We start from the raw sequence: 20,102 nt of genomic DNA, 5'->3' as shown, positions 1-20,102 counted from the left end.
CGTGTTGAATTTAAAGTTAATAGGCTTGGATTGTTTCTTTGATGCGCTGTTTTTTTTTTATTTGTGTATTCTTAGTTGAAGGAGTGGGTTGAGACCAAACTTTCTGAGATACAGGTTTGGATGTAATGGGATTTGGTTAGGATAGAGATTTAGGGGACTTCGCCTGTGAACATGATTTGTCGCCATTAAAATTGAGGGCAGTTGAACTTCGTGGAGTGGGCTGGGAGGCAGTGGGCTGGGGGGCAATGGGCTTGGGAGCAACGGGCTGTGTCACACTGGGCTGGGAGGCAGTGGGTTGGGGGGAGGGAGAATGGGCTTGGGAGCAACGGGCTGTGTCACAGTGGGGTGGGGGGCAGTGGCTTGGGGGGCAGTGGAGATGGGGCAGTGGGTAGTGGACAGTGGACTTGGTGCAGTGAATTTCAGTTCAACTGGGATAAAGGTAACTGGTTCTTCAAGTTGACTTAATATTGTGCTGGTTTTCTTCACAGATTCAACACCTTCTACTCTATCTTCTTCCATGCCTTCCATTACGACCTTCTGGCCTATAGCATGATCCTCCTCAGACAAATCCATTACATCAATTATCTCAGGAATCGAAGTTCCGTGCTCAAAATAGATGTGGATGACGTTGTTATTCTCATGGCAGTGCTTGATCATATCAACAAGGTCCTGGTCCACTTTCAATCTCCTAAGACCAAATTCCAACACATGTTTAGGCTCCAGATACCAACATGCTTCAGCCTTATCATACCCCAACTCTTTATAATAACCTGTTACCGCAAACACGTCAAGATAGTCTTCATCAACTCCAACCCATTCATTATACAAGTCAGAAGTGTAGATAAAATTTCCCCCAGGATCTGTCTCAAACGCTCCACCATGGTGGAAAAAAAAGTCTCAATCGATCAGGCATCTGAAGTTTACAGCACAATGCACAAAACAGACAGGATTATTCATTTTGTCACAAAACAGCCATATTGCAAAGAACTAGAAATCAAACTATATGTGTAATAAGAATGCATATATTTACTTCCTATTGATTATAACTTAAACCAGACTATGATTTATGTGGTTACAACTCTCATATTAGAAACCCTAAACCCTAACATTTGCGCCATCAACAACCACAACATTCTAAACCACTCCCTTACATATACAACAACGCATTCACACATAAGTATCAAGAACCCTCAATGAAATACAAAAAATGGAAGAGAATGATCAAGTTGAACTGTTACCTCTCACCGTCAGCGGTGTACGAAGGTGATGCTTCGTCGATAACTTCTTCACTGACCGGAGAGAACAGATTATAAGGATGATCCTCGGCGAGGAAATGTTAAGTGGGATGTATGGGAGAATGAACGGACGTAGGAGAAGAGAAAGCTTTTCTGAAGTTTTGGTGGGAAACGTTGAAGTGGAAGGGGGGACCAACAACAATTGTTTATTCAAAGGGGGAGAAGATGTTATTTCAAACGACGTCGTTTTACAGACTTAGGGCACCCACTATTCCAACGACGTCGTTTAATGGAATGCCCACATGGCAGTTAACGTTCCACATCAGCAACGTTAAGACGGCAATTCTAAGAGGGACTAACGGAGATGCACGTTTCTGAATTTTAGGGATTTATTTGGTCATTTAGAAAAATCAAGGACTGAATTGAATACCGATTTGAATTTAAGGGACCATTTTGGACATTTACTCTATTTGTTTATAAAATTTATTTAAAAAGATATTTTATATAAAATATTTTAACATTAATGATTTGTTTGGATGAATTTTTGCGAAAAAATAATAATAATTTTTTAAAAGAATTAAAAATAATCTTATGTTTAAATATTTTATGTATAAGAGAAAGTGTAAAGTGTTTGTTTTTGGACACAGGTAAGGGCTGGGGGTCCAACCCAAAACCACACACGCTCGGAGACTTTTTATCTGTTACTGGGCCGAGAAAAGGCCTGAGCACCAAAACGCAATGAAAGGCCCAATTATATGATAATAGGAAATGGGCCATAGTTAATAATAGCCCAAAAGACAATGAGCTTGAGCTCCAATTCTGTTTGTCTGGCGCACTCGACAGAACGTGTAGTTGAGGCTGAGAAGAAGAAACTTGAAAGGGGGAACCAAAGAAAAAAGGAAGAAGAAGCGGAAGAAGAAGAAACAGAAGCACTTGAAATTGGTGCAGAGGGAGGGGGCGCAAGAAGGAAGAGAGAAAATGGATGACTATACTCGCGAAATGATGGACCTGAAGACACTCGTTACGCGCACCCTCGAGAAGAAAGGCGTCCTCGCCAGGATCCGCGTATTTTTCTATTTTCCCTTTCTAGGGTTTCCCCTCTCTCTCTTTCTTTCTTCCCTTTCCCAATTCTATTTCCACCACTTCCTTCACTAGGGTTTCGTAATTTTGTTCGTGGACATAGATCCATCCAAATCCAATTGCATTTCCTTCACTAGACTCTTACTTAGGGTTAATTACGTCTGTTTCAATTTCAGGCTGAACTCAGAGCAAGCGTTTTTGAGGCTATCGAAGAGGAGGATCGGGTAATCGAGAAGGAACCTGCGTTGCCTCCTGCATTGCTTGGTAGCTGCAACGATCGAGCCAAACAGCTTCACGCTTCTCCCTCAGGTTCGGTTTGATTCATGCTTTTCACCATTCTATTCTACGTATTATTCAAAATGGGCGTCAATTCCGCTGTTACCAGAACCAGATTTGATTTTCATTTTCTGCCATAAAAATCCTACCTACTTACAACTCACCGGAACCCCGCCGTGCGGTGCCGTGCAGGTAGACTCCTTACTGCGCTTATTTGTGAATACCTAGACTGGGCGCAACTCAATCACACGTTGAAGGTTTACCTTCCAGAATGTAATTTGGTAATCACACTATCCTAATTCATCCGCATTGTTTCTCATGTTGTTTCTTGTTAAAGTCCCGTTGTGATCTATTTTGGTTGGCTGCATATATCTTTGCAGGAAAAGGATTTTTGGAAGGCTGAGCTGAAAGAATTTAGTAGCAAAAATGGATACGACCTCAACAGAAATGGAGATAGCCCTCTACTCTTGGATGTGCTTGAAGGATTCTTGAGATTTGAGGTCTTTCAATTAGTTGCATTCATGATATTGTTCTTTGTTTTTGCTTGATTCTTACTTTTCAGCTTAAGTTTGTAGATGATGTCTCCTTTAATTAATTTAGGCCTTGGACGCTGAATTCTTGGAATAAAAAGTACTATATTTGTTTGTCCTGATTGAGCTAAGAATGCGTTTTTGGTACTCTGTTATATGCTGCTTGTAGCGCAATAACTCTAAATTGGAGGACCCCAGACCCCAATCCAATAAATGTTTTGCTGAAATGTCATAGGTTCCTTAGGTTGGGTTAATGGTTTTAGTTATGAATGGTAAACATGAAATTTAGGGTTATGGAACTTGATATTTGTAGATTGAGGAGATGATGGCATATAGGCTGTAAGTTAAATTTGGCCAAGTATTTTTCACAATTTTCAGAAATGTCCTTGGCATTTGAGAGTATAGATAGGATGGGATGGGATAAAGGGCTTCCTGGATTAAATCACCGAATCTTTTGGTGGTGTAATAAACCCCTGAATCTAGTGTGCAGTGTGCTTGCACCCATGTCATTATAAATCAGATATTTGCCTAAAATGGTTCACATGGTTGTTGCTGCTTTCTATTGAATGTGTGTGAAATTTTCATTTTTCTTGTGCCATTTTAAAAACAAATGATTTCAAACCAGTAGACCTTTAATTTTTACTTGTATTGTTGCTTGCAAGATTGTATTGGCTTTTGATATAAATAGCAATATTAATTTTTCTTTACAGAATCTATCCCAGGCACGGGCTTTGCCAAACTCAGACTCCCGAAACATGCGAAGGCCTTCTTCATCATCTGTTGCCGGTGGCTTGCCACCGCTGGGAAGGTGCATAATTGACCATGTTTCTATACGAGTTGGTTAAACATTACCTTCTATTGTCATTGTTTTGTTTGGTGCTCCTACCTTGCCTTGTCTTTATTCTCAAGTGAATTATTAAGTAATAAAAATGTTTGTTTCAGGGCTGTTCCTTCATCGCAGGCATCCGGTGACTATTTCTCTGATTGACTTTTACCTTCATTTGGGTGCTTGAAATTTTCTATAATTTAAATTCTGGCTTTCAGATAGAAGAGGAGGATCCTCGACGTCTGCATATAGGATGGATGAGTACAATTGGCGATATGACAGTGATGAACTTCCTGAGGGTGTAATTCAAGCCTCAAGTGCACTGGAAAATCTTCATTTGGACAGGAAGGCTCGGAATCTAACATCTTCTTGGAGGTTGGTTCTGATGCAATTCTTTTTTGTTCTTCTCTTGTAATTGCTCAACAATTCATTTGGGTTTCAGATTTTAAAACATCATATCAGCTTTTTGTTCAGATGGAATTCGAAGCAATAATATTTTCTCATTGTGTTCGAACTGCAGGCATGCTGGTGATGGGATCGGTGAAGATGATGGCAGGGCTGATCACGTGTAGGGACAGACATTGCTGCATATTTGCAAGCTGCTCCTGTATTTTACTGTGTATTTTGAATATTTAGCTTCTTAGTGATTGATTGAATGAGCCTGTTTTTATGTAAGATTATGTAATCGTGATGTGATTTAGTGCTTTGTATGAGCTTCTCCTCCAAAGTTCCCATCTAGCATATATTTGAGAGTTGTCTTAGTGTGATGATAGATCATGTCTTCCCCTAAAAAATATATATAAAAGGAAAACAAAAAGTGGTGACTAATTGAGTGAAAGCTTGAACCGAACCGACCTTTGTAGCTCCATATTTTTCTGTATTGCTTTGAAAGGATTAGGTTTTCGTTTCCTCTTGTCACTTATTTACTGGGATAGAAATTCTCAGAGGATGAAATGAGAAATACTATTATCATGATGTTACCGCGATGTTGGTTCGCTGAGGTTGATATTTAGTATACTAGTCGTGCGTTATCGATATCCGGGGCATGATATACTGTTACATTGAGTAGTGTCGGTTAGGTTGAACACGTGCTGTTGACCTCTGCTTGGTTTGCTACAGCTAGTGTCCAACTATTTGCTTTTGTTAGCATGAAAACGGATGCTGAGAGTGCAACTAATTAAGGCCGTCTTAGGTGGTCCAAGGAATCAATCAATTAAATATTATTGGAAGTATCGAAGCTGAACTTGGCATCTCATGACAAAAACTAATTTAAGAACAACCATGGCAAAATGGTCTAATTTGACAGCAGGTGTTACTCACTAGATGCAACCTCATTCATTACGAAGTTACTTGTTTCCTTATGTGCATTGTAGCCGCCATATTCTCGCATCACATAGTAGAAAGAAGGTCTTCCTAACTAATATTGTTATGCACCACAACTGTCAGCTGCCTTGTGATCATAGTAGCTAAAATCTCGATTTAACTCTTAAAATCTTCTGATATTACGACTTTAAATAAGTCTATTGATTTTATGAAATTTGTATTAAGTCTGATGATTTTACGATTTAAATTTTGTTAAGATTTTACGTTTTACGTTCTTAATTTACATTTTCGATTTCACGTAAAATCTCAATTTTTTCTGCTTTGCTTGTGATTCATGGTTGAATGCTGCCCTTGCAATTGCAATTATATTGTGCATGCTGTGTAATAATATCCTTTTTATTGCTTATCATATGTACATTTAGATCAAGATCATCTAAGGTGAAAAAGTTAGTAAAGTAGTATAGTGAGGAGTTAATCTCTCTTCAATTAAGATAGTGTTCATGAAAGTTATAAAATCATTGATACTTAACTCCTCACTTTACCAATTTACCAATTTTCTCACTTTAGAATATCTAAATTTCATATATTTTCCAAAATTAGGTGTTTTACACATACCACTTAAATACCACCCTACATTTAATAGCATTTATATTTTGATTCATTTATCAGAAAAGGTTATCAGATACAATGATATGTATGACGTTTCAGATCATACGTGATAAGTTATTTGAACTTTTATTTCTATTCTATAAGTATTACAGAATACATATACTAAAAATAGAGCTGTACAGAAAAGAATAAAAGCAACCCTTGCTCCTCGTGAAGACATGGGGTGTTTCTTTTTGCAACACAAGACATGTTCAAAAATAGAAAGCAGCAGAAAGGAGAGTGAGATTTTTGGGGACAAAGCTGAGTCAGTTACGTTGTAGAGGAGAGGAAGTTTCAACCTACACACTAATTTAAGGAAGAAGAGGGAAAGTTGCCTAAAATGGTGGTTAGTTAGTTGAGAGTCAAAGTCAAAATCCCATTCCAACGAAGACATTAAAAATTAGAAAACCAAAAACTGCCAACCAACCCCAAAATCCAAATTCCCCTTAGGAAATTCCCCCACCACCATGGATTTCAAACCGAGTCCATTTTTCTTTCTTTTCTAATTCTCTTTTTATGGCTTCAACCCGCACCTAATTACACAACAAAGAAAAAAAGGAAAAGGAAAAAAAGAACCACACTATTTCTCAAATCCACAGATCAAGGCATCAACTTTCTGACACCCTCTTTCATCAGAACTCTCCAAACCTTAATAACCTTCGGTACGATGATAATGATATTGGGCTGTTAGCAGTTGATGTTTTTCTAATGCGTCAGGAGTTGGCAAAGTACTAAATTTTCTGTCTAAGGTACTATGAAATGATATGCTAAAAGTTATGTTTTTGTTTCTTGCACATGTTTCTATTGAGTTCTCTCGATCTCGAAACTAAATCACATTTTCTTTTAAACATTTTTATTGGGTTGAAATCTTGTTTGTGAAATTCCAAGAGCCGCCCATGTTTCAATTTGATCCTTTATAGCAGAAAAATGGTTGATAGTTGTTAAATTTCAAAGTGAATGATGAAAACCCACATTATGGATTTATCTGATATAGTCATATAGATTAGGGGTCCTTGTATTGATTCTGATCTCAAATCCTTGCGCAGGTTTTGGACATTGGAAATAACGTCCTTGATAGTTTCCACTTTAATGTATCATGGTGTCAGTGTTCATTCATTAGTAGGCATTTGATTTCTGGAGCTTGTAACTTGGGTTCAGTTATAGATAGGAAACTAGGACTTTGCCATTTTATCATTGACTTTTCTTTGATGAACAATTTGTTGCTCAGTTGTATGGTTGAGATTATGTAAGGGATGGTTGTATCAGCTACGTTTAGGCGAATTGTCGCTCCTTGTTGGAGGCCATCTGATGTTCAGAATGGGAATGGGGATGCAAATGGTGAATATGATGGTTTGCTTTGGTACAAAGATTCAGGAAGACATGCTAATGGGGAATTCTCCATGGCAGTTATTCAGGCAAACAATTTGTTGGAGGATCAAAGCCAACTTGAATCAGGCCCCATAAGCTCGCTCACAACGAATCCTCATGGAACTTTTGTTGGTATCTATGATGGCCATGGAGGTCCAGAAGCTGCCCAGTTCGTGAACGAACGTCTGTTTAAAAATGTTAAGAGTAAGTTGTTCTCCACTCTTTTGGATGGGGATGGTACTTTTTTTATTTGCAGCTAAGGGGCCTAGAGGCATAAGAATATCAAAAAACTTATCTATAGTGACTTTTCTTGCAAGACAATTCATTCTACCAACTTAGTGGTTGTTCTTAATTTGCAGAATTTACCTCAGAAAATCATGGAATGTCGGCTGACGTTATCAATAAAGCATTCTTGGCAACAGAAGAGGAATTTCTGTCTGTTGTAAGGAAGCAGTGGCAAATCAAGCCGCAGCTAGCCTCTGTTGGATCCTGTTGTTTGATTGGCATAATATGTAGCGGGGTGCTCTATGTTGCAAATGCAGGAGACTCTAGAGCAGTGTTAGCTAGGGTGGATGAGGCTACGAAAGATATTAAAGCTATTCAGTTATCCTCTGAGCACAATGCTAGCTGCGAATCTGTCAGAGACGAGTTGCGCTCGTTGCATCCTGATGATCCACAGATTGTAGTTATGAAGCACCAGGTCTGGCGTGTGAAGGGTCTGATTCAGGTGAGTTTCATTCTGTTTTTCAGCATCATATACACATTTCAAATGTGCAGTTTCCGAAATAAAAATTTAACCATGGCATTTCCACTCCATGTAGTTGACCTTTTTCATATTTCTACTTTGTTCTTAATTGGTGTTCATTGATAATGCTTCTGATGTCTATAGTTGCATAATGCTCCTAAATTTCTTAAATTCTTAAGTAGGCATTGTAGCAGGTTATGACATCAAGGCTAGGAAACAACCAGAACTTAGTTTGAGGATTAATGGATTATCATGTTCAAGGGTCAGTGGATGATCCAATCCATTGATGATGACATGAATCATACTATTGCTTAAAGTCCATTGAAACTCAATTTGCTTAATCGTTTATAGTAGTCATTATGGTTTGAAATCTCTGTCAACTGTCAATTAATGTTTTCTGAGTTAGCAAAAGCTTCTTTTGCATAATATAGAATTGACGGATTATTTGTTTATTATAGATTTCAAGATCCATTGGCGACGCCTATCTAAAAAAGGCAGAGTTTAACAAACCACCATTGTTGCCAAAATTTAGGCTTGCTCAACCCTTTGAGGAGCCAATCCTTAAAGCCGAACCAGCAGTAACAGTGCAAAAACTCGAACCGGGAGATCAGTTTCTTATATTTGCTTCAGACGGATTATGGGAGCATATGAGCAATCAAGAAGCAGTTAACATTGTCCAGAGCTGTCCGCGCAATGTAGGATTTTCTAATTCAGTTGTGTAATTATTTTTCATGGTTGAGTGATTCCAATCTTGTAAATATGACTCTAATGCTGTCCATGACTACAGGGAGTAGCAAGGAGACTCATCAAAACAGCACTTTGTGAAGCTGCAAAGAAGAGAGAAATGAGATACTCAGACTTGCAGAAGATTGAGAGAGGGGTGAGGAGACATTTCCACGACGACATCACAGTCATAGTTTTGTTCCTTGATTCCCATTTAATAAGCCGTGATAATTGGAGCAGCCCTATGGTTTCAGTCAGAGGTGGTGGTTATAGTGGTAGTGGTCTTATTGGTCTTGGTCTTGTAGATGGCTAGTTCATGAAATTTTTTTTTCAAATGATGTTTATGTCAATTGGAGCCACCATCTATCAATATATATACTTGTGTGCAAAAGGCTAATTTTTTCCTTCTCTTTGTTCCTTCCCTATCTGGGATTATAGATTCAATCCAACAAAGAGATTCTTCTCATTCATTTTTTCCCTTTTCCATTTAGAATTTCTTATTCATGAACACATGGCACCATTGTCATTATTATAACTAGAACTTTGATTTGTCTTGAGAGTTCAGAAACTAAATGTTGCACCACTTGCAGGGTTCCTTTAGGTATAATTGTTAAACTATGATGATGGAAAACTGATTAATGTGATTCAAGCATCAAACTAATTTGGCTTAATGCAGACTTCTGCAGTATATGATGATATATTATGAACATCTTTTGGAAGAATAAAAATAAAACTGCATACAAATATACAATCATAATCTGCTAGTATAAAAGGAAGTTTTGTGCAGAAGAAGCTATCAAGCACATATCCTTTTATACAAGTTCATTGGATAAACAACTTAATTAAGTTTTTTTGAAAAAAAAAAAACTTAAAACATAAGGATTTATGTTAAAAATAACTTATAAATAAGTTATTTTGTATTTGAAAAGTTATCATAAAAGTATTTATTTTAAAATTGTATAATAAATAGGAGTGATAAAATAATTTAAGAAGGAGTAATTTGTAAATTATAAATAGTATTTTAGGTTTTGGTTAGTTTTGTCAACTGGAATTTATCTTGTGTCGGTACAGTGTTACAGTAGGGGTGGCAAACGGGCCTAAACCCACCGGACCGGCCCGCATAACCTGCCAAAAAAAGCGAGTTGGGCTAGAAAATTGAGACCACCACACATCAAAAACCTGCCTAACTTACACCGCTTAAACTGTAGGTTTTGGCGGGACGGGACGGGCTTCCCGCCGGGCTTAGGGTTTTTTTACAGATATTCTAATTTAATGTTTTGGATTATGTTTTACGTTTGATTGATTATGTTCTAAACTTATAAATGTTTAATTATATATTTTAGATAATATTTAACTTTAGACAATGTTAATTTTATTATTTTATTCCAAAAAAGAATAAATGACCATTTGTACCCATGAGAGATGAAAACGCTGATATTTGTAACCATGAAAGCTCGAAACTAATCTTGTACACATGATAGATGTTGTCCGTGTGACAAAAGTGCCCTGACTTGGATCTGAGCTTGGTTCGTGGGTTTCCGAACCTATGTGGCACTCCCAAACCCCGCCCCCCAAAATCTGAGCCAACCATTCCCCATCATCATCTTCATCTTCTTCACCATCACCATCACCATAATCTCCATAACCTCCATCACCATCACCTCAGCACCGCCACAGCCACCTCCCTTCACCACAACCTCCGGCGACAACCCACACCGCCGCACCCCTTTCTCTTCTTCTTCCCCTCTTCTCACCTCCGCTCAACCCAGAAACCACAGCGCCAGCTCCTCCTCTCCACCAAAGCCCAGAGCGGCAGCGGCCACCTTCTCCATTCCTGGGTCTCCTCTCGTCTGCCACCAAACAGCCGCGACACCCAACCTTCTCCGCAGCGTCCTTACGGCATTCCAACCCGTCACCACTTCCCTGTTCGAACCCTAGCTCCGCCAACCATCACCGTCGGCCTCTACGAGCCACCGCAACCCTCTTCCCTTTTTTCCCCTTTGCGTGTTCTCTGTCTTCCTCAGTCACACCAACGAACCGGCCACCTTCTCCGCCCTCTCTCTCACTGGCCAAACCGCCGCGCCGTCGACGAGCCACAGCGACACCGACGATGAGCCCCTTTCCCCCTTTCTTCTTCCTTCTCTGTCATCCCGTCTCACCATCGCGAACCAGCCTAACACCGTCGCGATTCCAGCCCCGTTTCCCGTTCTCCCATGGAACGACCAGAACAGGGTGCAGCCCCTGTGTCTTCCATCCCTTCCGTTTTTCCCTGTGTCTTCCATCCCCTGCATTTTTTTCTGAGTTCTGTTTCTTTCATTGTATTGCTTTTAGTTCATTTTGCTTAATTTGGTTAGTTAGAAATGCATGTTAGTGGATTTAGGTTTGTTTTGATTCATACTGGTGTTTAAAAATTTTGCTGTTTTGATTCATGCTGCTGTTTGAAAATTTTGGCTTGTCTGATGCTGCTGGGAGCTTTGGAGGAGGTAGGGTTCGGACAGGGGAGTGGTGACGGGTTGGAACGCCGTAAGGACGCTGCGGAGAAGGTTGGGTGTCGCATCTGTTTGGCGGAGAGGAGGAGCTGGCGCTGTGGTTTCTGGGCTCAACGGAGGTGAGAAGAGGGGAAGAAGAAGAGAAAGGGGGACGGCGGTGTGAGTTGTCGCCGGAGGTTGTGGTGAAGGGAGGTGGCTATGGCAGTGCTGAGGTGATGGTGATGGAGGTTATGGTGATGGTGATGGTGAAGAAGATGAAGATGATGATAGTGAATGGTTGGCTCAGATTTGGGGGGGGGGAGGTTTGGGAGTGCCACGTAGGTTCGGAAACCCACGAACCAAACTCAGATCCAAGTCAGGACACTTTTGTCACACGGACAGCATCTATCATGAGTACAAGATTAGTTTCGAGCTTTCATGAGTACAAATGTCAACGTTTTTATCTCTCATGAATACAAATGGTCATTTATTCTTCCAAAAAACTTGGTTTATGATTATATTTATTATATATTTATAATTATAAAGATTTTAATATTTGTTAATTTAAAAATTAAAAAAAAAAAGATTTGGGGGACGTAGTTGTCCGCTTGCCATCCCCTAAGTGTTAGTTTTGTTTTTTTGGGAAAAAAAATAAATGTCCGACCTGCCGGATTCGAACCAGCGACCTAAGGATTACCTGTCGGATATGAACCACTACAGTCCTCCGCTCTACCAACTGAGCTAAGGTCGGAATTGAACACATGGTTTTAGAAATACATTTAAAAGCCCATTAAATTGGCCCTGTTGAAATATGACCAAATTTAGTTTATGAATTTAATATAGCACAGAATAATAGGTGTTCCACAAACAGAGATTGATGTGCAATAATAAAACCATAAGTGGATAATACCAAAAAAAAAAAAAAACAGGTGGATATCTCTAAGTATTAGGGTAGCATGGTCTATCAATGTATACTTGTATAGTATAGAAATAGGTTTGGAAGTAGTATTACAATTGAGTTTTGAAGAAAGATACCCTACAAGATTATGTGTTAGATGATCAATCAGATATTAAGATGTATTGTATTAAAAAATTTAATCAAATATATTAAATTATTATACGACTTTCAGTTATTATCTTTGTATATAAATATTTGGTTTAATTATTCTATTGGTTTTTATAGTTTTGCGTAATTTTTAATTAGGTTTTTATATTTTTTTTTCTTTTAATTGGATCTCTGCACCAAATTTTTTTCCAATTAAGTCATTTTTTATAATAATTGGCTTAATTGTATAGGGACCCAACTAAAAGAAAAAATTGATACAGGAATTCAAATAAAAGAAAAAAAAAAATATAGGAACTCAATTAAAAAAAATTTGTACAATGACTCAATTAAAACGAAAAAAAGTATAGGGACCTAATTAAAAATTTTACGAAATTACAGAGACTAACAGAATAATTAAACCTAAATATTTTTATGTAAATAACCACTTTACCTTAAATATAAGTATTTATTTTGTAGTATCTATTTTACATGCATGTATACTTTATTTATATGTATTATTTTGTAATGGATATTAAATTAACTATTTTTTGTTTGTAACTTTGTTTCTTTGATTACGAAAGTTCAATTATTTCATAAAAGATAAAAAAGGAGAAGGAATAATGTTGACCAAAAAAATTAAAAAAATGCAAAGAATAATAATAGATGAAAAATACTATTATTTTTAATTACTTTTGTCACACAAAAACTAATTTCATTCGTTCATCATTGAAAACTTTCATGTTTATAAATTGTAGTTTTCGGGTGGCTTAGAATTTTGGATAGTGGCACGTGTTCATGTTTTTAACAACTAGAATTGAGCTTGCCCCATTTCAGTTCAGTTCAGTTGAGTTCAATTCAGCATTGCATGAATGGCTATACCCACACCCATTCCCACTCGTGTGTTTCCTGGATTTGGCACTATAACACCAGAACCTCACTTCACTTGCATTGCAATCAAATTCTCAAGCACAAGCACTCCTTTCCCTTTTGGGTTTTCACCCAATAAGCTTCAGCTTCGGCCACTACTTAACACCACAAGAAATTTTTGTGCTGTGGCAACTGGGTACTTAATTCTCAGTGTTTCTGCTTTCAATTTTTATGGGTGTGTAGTACTTATTTCTAAACTTGCTGTTTTTGAAGGGTGCAAGAAGTTCTTCCAACACCCCTTACTTCAACTTCGCCCCCACCTTCCATGGTTGATGGAGCTACAAGGTTTCTTGCTCTCTTTCATCTTCTCCACCAGAAAATAAAATAAAAATTGAAACTTTTTTTATTGGGGTTTTTGTTTTCATGGGATTCTCTTTATACACACTATCTGTTTGTTTCATTGCTCCTGTGATGAACTATGATACGGGTATACCAAAAATTAGTCACAATATAAATATATGTTGAAAATATATAAAATAACACATATTTATAGCTAAATTAACGATTGATTAGTGTGATAAAGGACATCTTTCTATTTTGCTTTTGTTTATTTATTTATTTATTTATGTGTGGCTGAAGGTTGTATATCTCCTACACCTGTCCGTATGCACAACGTGTATGGATCACTCGTAACTGTAAGGTTGCTAATAAGATCTCCATTTTCATATTATTCTTGTTACCATTGTTATGTGACACACTCAAAACATTTGGAAGAGGTTTAGTGTTTTGTTACAATACTAGTAGATAATATAGTTGTCTGGTTTTTCATATTTGTTTGGAAGCAGGGATTGCAGGACAAGATACAATTGGTTCCTATTGATTTAAAAGATAGACCTTCCTGGTATAAGGACAAAGTCTACCCACCCAACAAGGTCATATGATACTCATCTTTATTTGTATGTGTTGTGCAAATTGCAAACTAAGTGTAACACATTCTAATAGTGATGTTTTGATGTCAAGTGAAATCCAGGTTCCAGCTTTGGAACACAAAAATGAAGTCAGGGGAGAAAGTCTTGATCTGATTAAATATATTGATAGTCACTTTGAAGGGCCCTCTCTTTCCCCTAGTAGTGTAAGATACAAGCTTTTTCCACCATGATGTTTGTTTTCAGGTCCGAAAATATAGGAAGTGTTTCAGGTATGTGAGGAACTAAGGTGCTTCAGTGGTTTTGCCGATGATATCAACTATGTATATATTTTATGACTAAATTAACGGCTAAAACTAATGAAACATGTTAGTTCCTGGCATACTTGAAATGTATCTGAAAATATAAACCCGTATTGATCAACAGGGTCCTGCTATGGAGTTTGCTGAAGAGTTGCTATCTTACACTGACACATTTTATAAGACTGTTGTTTCTTCATTTAAAGGAGATGATGTGACAGAAGCTTGTAAGATGATACTTGCTTTGTTTATTGATGATGCTGATTTGCTGAATAAATAATGCTAACATGTTAAATTGCTCTAGGCACTGCATTTGATTACATTGAAACTGTTCTCTCCAAATATGATGATGGGCCTTTCTTCCTTGGCCAATTCAGTCTTGTAAGTATGATTTACCTTGATTTTGTTGTATTCTTCCCATCTTCAATTTGACTTGAACTAATCAAATTATTTTCTGTAAACTTCAGGTGGATATAGCATATGCTCCTTTCATTGAAAGATTTCAGCTATTTCTTATGGATGTTAAGAATTATGATATTGGCTTTGGCAGGCCTAATCTAGCGGCATGGATGGAGGTAGAGCATCCATACATTTTCAATTATGATATTGTGCTTTTGCGCTGTTATGTTTGTCATGATTCTGCGATCCAACTATATCTTAATTTCACTTTTGGTTTAGCATATGCAATTCATTGAATTAACTACTTAGAAAACTGAGTCTTATCACATTATGTTTGACACAGCAAATCTGAATCTATGTTGGTTACAGGCAATGAACAACATTGATGGCTACAAAATAACTCGCTCTAATCCCAAGGAGCTTGTTGAAAGTTACAAGAGACGCTTCCTGGTACCATAAGACTCAACTCTACTCTACACCTAACATTCTGAATTCACAAGGCTTTTAAACTGAAATGCTTTCATTTATCCATTCTTATCTGTAGGCCAATATATGAATCCAATCTTTTTGGTGGCAGAATATGACTCAATACTTGAGTACCAAGATTGATTACGGAATAAGCGTTCATTATAGATAGACTGCTTATGTAATCAAGTTGTTTCTTTCACTAAATATGGCCCACCTTTGAATCTATCATACGTGAAAGGTGAAGATGGTAGTAACTTCCATCAGTACCATGGTCGTTTGTCATTATCTTCCATGTAAAATTATGAGTTTCTAAGATAAATCAAAGTGAATTACGAGCATTTCTAGCATCCCACATCCATGTCATATACTGATGAATCTGTTCAAGCGAGAGAATAAATAACAAGTGCGGTGCATGACATTTAGAGCACAAGTAAAATGGCAATGCACATGAACAAAATCATGCGTTAAAATAAAAATATAAGACCTTTTATTTAAATATCGTTGAGCAATAAACCCAAATAAATTTAAAGTCAGCTATGATCATACAAAATTCCTAGTGGTGAAATTTCCCTGGTCACAAACTTTAGGAGACTCCATAGTTCTAGTTAGGAGATTCCAAATGGGTGTGATAGCGTCTACTTATACTTATGGCCCTCTTTTCTTACCCCCGTTTAAAGGTAAGAGACAATAAGAGACAATATTAGGAATAGAAAAAATGGCGCCATGTGGAGTTGACAAATTACATTTATATGCCACTAAAGATGTATCCCCCTTCCAAGACATTAGTAGTCAAGAAATTACTCTATTAGAGAGCCAAATCCGAATAAGAAGTGATTGAATGTGGATTCATGGAGGAACAAGCATACTACCTCATCAATACCTTCCATATTTTCCGCATATACACAACCAACGACCATACAGCAAGGCCCGCTGAAGTATAGAGCAAACCAACACCAGAGCCAACTACAAGGGCAGCACCTCCATCGCTGAAAAGGCAGAGAAAATCAAACCAGTAAGAGAGAGAGAGCTTGAACTGAAATTTTGAGGGGATACAAAATGAAAGCCTATAGACATTTTTCAAAATAGTATAAATCTAACATCTATGGATAAGTTTTAGCATCATTTTCCCCCTTTTCATGATAAATTTAATTAGAATTAGAGCATCTTCAAAATTGAAAGGAATCAATACCTCCAGCCTCGGGTAGCAAGTAGGATGGTTAATGCTGTCATCTGTGTGGCTGTTTTCCACTTCCCCAAATTATTTACTGCAACAGCCTATTATTTTTGAAGTTTTATAATGTAAGCCAAAAACTTCAACCAATATCAAACAATCATTCAATTAAAGAGGGGGTTAAAACAAACCTCTAAAAGCTTAGTATCCTGGGAAGCAGCCCATTCCCTGACTGCAGACATGGTTATCTGTTTCACAAGTTGCAAGAGTATACGGTAAGACAAGACAGAGCCAGTAAATTAAGCAAGATATGATGCCTCAAAAATGAAATGCGTTGACAGGTTAAAGTATGAGTAATTTGAATCTTGGTTAAACAAACAAGATTTTCATTAGCAACAACATACATCATAAACTTGCTAAAGTATTTACATGTTTTTGCACACCACCAACAAATTTGGACATGATCAGACACCATTACTGCTTCCATCCACCAGAGTCATAGGTAAGTCTAACCGTGGTGAATTGAAAATCTGAACTCACCCTTCAGAGACAAACTTGATCACAATGCTCACATATAACAATGCATTGGATTTCCAACGGATTCAAGAGAATTATATGTACCCTAAGCTTTACTTTCACTTATTCTATAATACAAAACATATGGCCAGATTCCATGATTGTTATAAGAACTCCAGTTACATACAAACTATCAGCAAACAAAAAACTGAATCACATCTTGCAAACTAACGTCAACAACAACAACAACAAAGCATTATCCCACTAGATAGGGTCGGCTATATAGATCAAATGACGTCATTGCACCCTATCATGTATCATGTCTACAGTGAGACTGTTTACATGTATCTTGCAAACTAACATCGTAAAATGAAAAACTGTTAAGATGCATAAGTTCGGCAATCAATAACTTCCATGAGAGTAAAACATTTCCAAGTAACACTTGCAAATGCCTCAGAAGTAGCTGAAGCAGGACATTAAGTGTGGATTACCTCTCTGCCAATGATGGCAATTGAAGGTACCGTGAGAAGCCACGGCGCTTGACTAAACGCAGCAACATCCAAAGGTTTGCTACATAATAAGAGCAATGTAGCAGCAACCATAAGCTGCATTCAACAGAAAATTAACATTCACAAAACAGAAGAGAATAACCAGACACATATCAAACGACAGAAATAAAATTGCATTTATATGTATCAACAAGCTCAAATTAACCCAAATTAACTGGAGTACCTTGTCAGCTACCGGATCCAAAAATGCACCAAATGAAGATTTCAGCTTCATCTGCGTTGCAAATTTATAAAATTAAACCAAAAAAAAAAAAAACATATAACTCGAAAAAATTGAATGAGTTGCGAAGTGTAGTTTACCTTGCGAGCGAGATAGCCATCGAGCCAATCGGTGACAGCTGCGGCAATGAAAATGCTTGTGGTGGCAGCTGGTCCCCACGGAGCATCAACATAGAAAGCTGAACCAATAACAACATTAATTAAATTAATTACACATGAACAAAGAATTAGGTCACAACATTACCAATCAAAGGAGAAATGGGAATTTCAAACTTACTAGCAACAAGAACAGGCACGGAAGCCACGCGACCTAGAGTTAGCATTGTTGGCAAGGTGAGCAGTTTGGAAGGCTCTGAGTGCGATGGTAATGGGCCGGTCCCGGGCCCAGGCCCAGGCCCAGGCCCACGAGTGTCGGGATCCTTGGCGGTGTCGGAAGAGATGCATCGGGAGAAGGAGTTGTTGTTGTGAGGGGCGAAAGAGACGGATTTGCGTGTGGAGCCTTGGGAAGGGGGAAGCATGATGTTGGCGCAGGGTGTTATCGTGCGCCCAGTGCGTTGATGATAGAAAACGGTGGTTGTTTTAGTAGTAGAAGAAGTAGTGGAGGGCCATGTGCGTAAGAAGAAGGGTTTGGGTTTGGGGGCGGATGCGGTTGTGCGGACGTAGAAAGAAGAAGCTGTTGCGGTGAGTTTGAGGGGTGTCATGAATCGCTGCCCCTCTTTTTCCAAATTCAATTCAATTCAATTTAATTCCTACTTTGTGGTAGGAACGGTAGTACTCCTGCAATCGAATGGAATCAAATCATCTCATGCACTTTTCCTTCACTTTACCTTTCCTCTCTCTCTCTCTCTCTCAAGGCCCATACACACTCCTATAATTCATTTATTAAAAAAATTATAAATAAACCAATTTAGTTTATACAGTCAACTAATTTGTTGCAAAAATGTCAGGAGTTTTTTTTTGGTGACTAAAAATGTCAGGAGTTTAAATATTTTTTTGTGTAATAATAATTTATTAGTTGACAGACAGACTCTTAAATATAATTTAGATTTGTGACAGATTAATTTTTAATAAATTATAATTAAATGAATTATATCAAATAATAAACAATGAGCAGCTATAAAATAAATTATCCATATTATCTTTTTTTTAGTTAAAAACGAGATTCAAATCTAAAATTTTTAAGTAAAAATAAAGAAATTATATTATTTGAACGATAGATCGTTAGCAATTATAAAATAAATTGTCCATATTACTTATATCTATAAAATAAAATATATAGATCATAATAGTAACTTTTAATATGTATAATAGTTTTGTAAATCAGTAAAAAATTTAAGTAAATTTATTATTTAACAGATTAAGTTATAAAAAAAATATATTAATATAGCCTCATTTTCAAATTGGATCTATGGTAGTGATCAGTCCAAAAATATCTCGAGTATTTTAACTATAATGTTAAGAATCGAATCAACTAATTTTTTGGATTTAGAACTCTAATACCATGTCATGAAACCACTCAATTAAGAGATTGCGAGTTCGAGTTTCCTATCTTTGGTAAAAAAAAAAAAAAATCAACCAAATTTTACAGCTAAATCAAATAAAAAAATTGCAACAACTGAAATGAAGCTAAATTTGATTCGTGCAATTTGATTTTGATTGACCTATCTAAACTAAATCGAACCAAACAGAACCAAAATAAAGTATTTTAAAGTGTTTTTCTTAGTTCGTTGTTGTCTTGTTAAAGATGGTGTTTGTTGAAATTTAGTTTATTGTATTTAATTTATGTTTAAGTCTTTACTTAAGTATTGGATTTGAATGTAACGTATTATACTAATATGCTATTTTAATTTAGCGAATATTTAGACTTCATATTTTACAACAATTAATTCATTTTAGTTTAAAAAAAAATTGACCAAACCAAATCGTTTTTGGTTCGACTAGATTTGATCAATATCTTAAATTGCGTTTGTTTCCAAAGACAGGACACTGAGACAGGGACACTGAGACACAAAATCGTGTTTGGCAGAGGAGACATGGACATAGACAATGTGTCCAGAGACACTGAATTAGTGTATTTTGTATCCATCCTGACAGGAAGGATACGGAGATACTAACAAGGGACACAACTTATTTTTTATTTTTTCTTTCATTATTCTTGTTAATTTTTTATAATTATATTTTTTATTGTTATATTTTTCATTTCAATTTTTTTGAATGAAAAAACATGAGAATAAATTGAATTTTCATAATTTGTTCTAGTTTATCACCAAACAGAATACAAGAACACAAAATTTTGTGTCTCTGTCCATCAGTGTCTTGTCCTGTCCTGTTTTCAATGTCTTGTCCTGTCATGTTCTTAAAAACAAACGTAGCCTTAGAGAACTTAACGGAACCGATATCA

The 20,102-nt window shown here is 37.0% G+C and overlaps 4 protein-coding genes and 1 non-coding gene across 6 annotated transcripts; 3 read left to right on the top strand and 2 right to left on the bottom strand.

Moving 5' to 3' along the window:
* The first annotated feature begins 2,043 nt into the window (after positions 1-2,043).
* LOC112777069 (protein TONNEAU 1a) lies at positions 2,044-4,674 on the top strand. The gene is made up of 8 exons (XM_025821350.2): positions 2,044-2,300; positions 2,492-2,624; positions 2,784-2,872; positions 2,972-3,091; positions 3,832-3,929; positions 4,064-4,089; positions 4,166-4,322; positions 4,468-4,674. The coding sequence occupies exons 1-8, from the start codon at positions 2,214-2,216 to the stop codon at positions 4,517-4,519; spliced, it is 762 nt and encodes a 253-aa protein (XP_025677135.1). The 5' UTR covers positions 2,044-2,213; the 3' UTR covers positions 4,520-4,674.
* Positions 4,675-5,238: 564 nt separating this feature from the next.
* Positions 5,239-9,354, top strand: LOC112777066 (probable protein phosphatase 2C 38). 2 transcript variants are annotated; one of them, XM_025821346.3, is made up of 5 exons: positions 5,239-6,667; positions 6,965-7,490; positions 7,646-8,013; positions 8,490-8,726; positions 8,819-9,354. In XM_025821346.3, exons 2-5 carry the CDS (start codon positions 7,172-7,174, stop codon positions 9,065-9,067), a joined length of 1,173 nt encoding a protein of 390 aa, XP_025677131.1. In that variant the 5' UTR covers positions 5,239-6,667; positions 6,965-7,171; the 3' UTR covers positions 9,068-9,354. The 2 variants fall into 2 exon arrangements, with proteins under 2 accessions (XP_025677131.1, XP_025677132.1); XM_025821347.2 differs by having other exon boundaries at positions 6,050-6,667; positions 7,147-7,490.
* Positions 9,355-11,880: 2,526 nt separating this feature from the next.
* On the bottom strand, positions 11,881-11,973 carry TRNAY-GUA (transfer RNA tyrosine (anticodon GUA)). The gene is made up of 2 exons: positions 11,937-11,973; positions 11,881-11,916 (listed from the first exon to the last, which is right to left on the bottom strand). It is a non-coding gene; the product is annotated as a tRNA-Tyr (tRNA).
* Positions 11,974-12,892: 919 nt separating this feature from the next.
* On the top strand, positions 12,893-15,573 carry LOC112777068 (glutathione S-transferase L1). The gene is made up of 10 exons (XM_025821349.3): positions 12,893-13,330; positions 13,408-13,479; positions 13,774-13,834; positions 13,980-14,066; positions 14,165-14,266; positions 14,487-14,586; positions 14,664-14,740; positions 14,827-14,934; positions 15,128-15,208; positions 15,303-15,573. Exons 1-10 carry the CDS (start codon positions 13,137-13,139, stop codon positions 15,312-15,314), a joined length of 894 nt encoding a protein of 297 aa, XP_025677134.1. The 5' UTR covers positions 12,893-13,136; the 3' UTR covers positions 15,315-15,573.
* Positions 15,574-15,690: 117 nt separating this feature from the next.
* Positions 15,691-18,605, bottom strand: LOC112777067 (CDP-diacylglycerol--glycerol-3-phosphate 3-phosphatidyltransferase 2). Its single transcript, XM_025821348.3, has 7 exons — positions 17,979-18,605; positions 17,783-17,880; positions 17,646-17,696; positions 17,405-17,518; positions 16,589-16,645; positions 16,416-16,501; positions 15,691-16,212 (listed from the first exon to the last, which is right to left on the bottom strand). The coding sequence occupies exons 1-7, from the start codon at positions 18,400-18,402 to the stop codon at positions 16,092-16,094; spliced, it is 951 nt and encodes a 316-aa protein (XP_025677133.1). The 5' UTR covers positions 18,403-18,605; the 3' UTR covers positions 15,691-16,091.
* Positions 18,606-20,102: the final 1,497 nt, after the last annotated feature.

Source organism: Arachis hypogaea, chromosome 19 (assembly GCF_003086295.3).
Source record: "Arachis hypogaea cultivar Tifrunner chromosome 19, arahy.Tifrunner.gnm2.J5K5, whole genome shotgun sequence".
Classification (NCBI taxonomy): domain Eukaryota; kingdom Viridiplantae; phylum Streptophyta; class Magnoliopsida; order Fabales; family Fabaceae; genus Arachis; species Arachis hypogaea.
The sequence above is the reverse complement of the archived record's forward strand: the minus strand, read 5'-3'. Positions and strand labels throughout refer to the sequence as shown.

Coding starts and splice junctions, on each gene's coding strand:
- LOC112777069 (XM_025821350.2), top strand. CDS start 2,214: ATGGATGACTATACTCGCGAAATGATGGACCTGAAGACACTCGTTACG. Junction 2,301..2,491: donor GCGTCCTCGCCAGGATCCGC/GTATTTTTCTAT, acceptor TTTCAATTTCAG/GCTGAACTCAGAGCAAGCGT. Junction 4,323..4,467: donor AATCTAACATCTTCTTGGAG/GTTGGTTCTGAT, acceptor TTCGAACTGCAG/GCATGCTGGTGATGGGATCG.
- LOC112777066 (XM_025821346.3), top strand. CDS start 7,172: ATGGTTGTATCAGCTACGTTTAGGCGAATTGTCGCTCCTTGTTGGAGG. Junction 7,491..7,645: donor TCTGTTTAAAAATGTTAAGA/GTAAGTTGTTCT, acceptor CTTAATTTGCAG/AATTTACCTCAGAAAATCAT. Junction 8,014..8,489: donor GTGTGAAGGGTCTGATTCAG/GTGAGTTTCATT, acceptor TGTTTATTATAG/ATTTCAAGATCCATTGGCGA.
- LOC112777068 (XM_025821349.3), top strand. CDS start 13,137: ATGGCTATACCCACACCCATTCCCACTCGTGTGTTTCCTGGATTTGGC. Junction 13,331..13,407: donor TTTTGTGCTGTGGCAACTGG/GTACTTAATTCT, acceptor CTGTTTTTGAAG/GGTGCAAGAAGTTCTTCCAA. Junction 14,935..15,127: donor ATCTAGCGGCATGGATGGAG/GTAGAGCATCCA, acceptor TGTTGGTTACAG/GCAATGAACAACATTGATGG.
- LOC112777067 (XM_025821348.3), bottom strand. CDS start 18,402: ATGACACCCCTCAAACTCACCGCAACAGCTTCTTCTTTCTACGTCCGC. Junction 17,519..17,645: donor TGGATCCGGTAGCTGACAAG/GTACTCCAGTTA, acceptor TGTTGAATGCAG/CTTATGGTTGCTGCTACATT. Junction 16,213..16,415: donor CTTGCTACCCGAGGCTGGAG/GTATTGATTCCT, acceptor CTGCCTTTTCAG/CGATGGAGGTGCTGCCCTTG.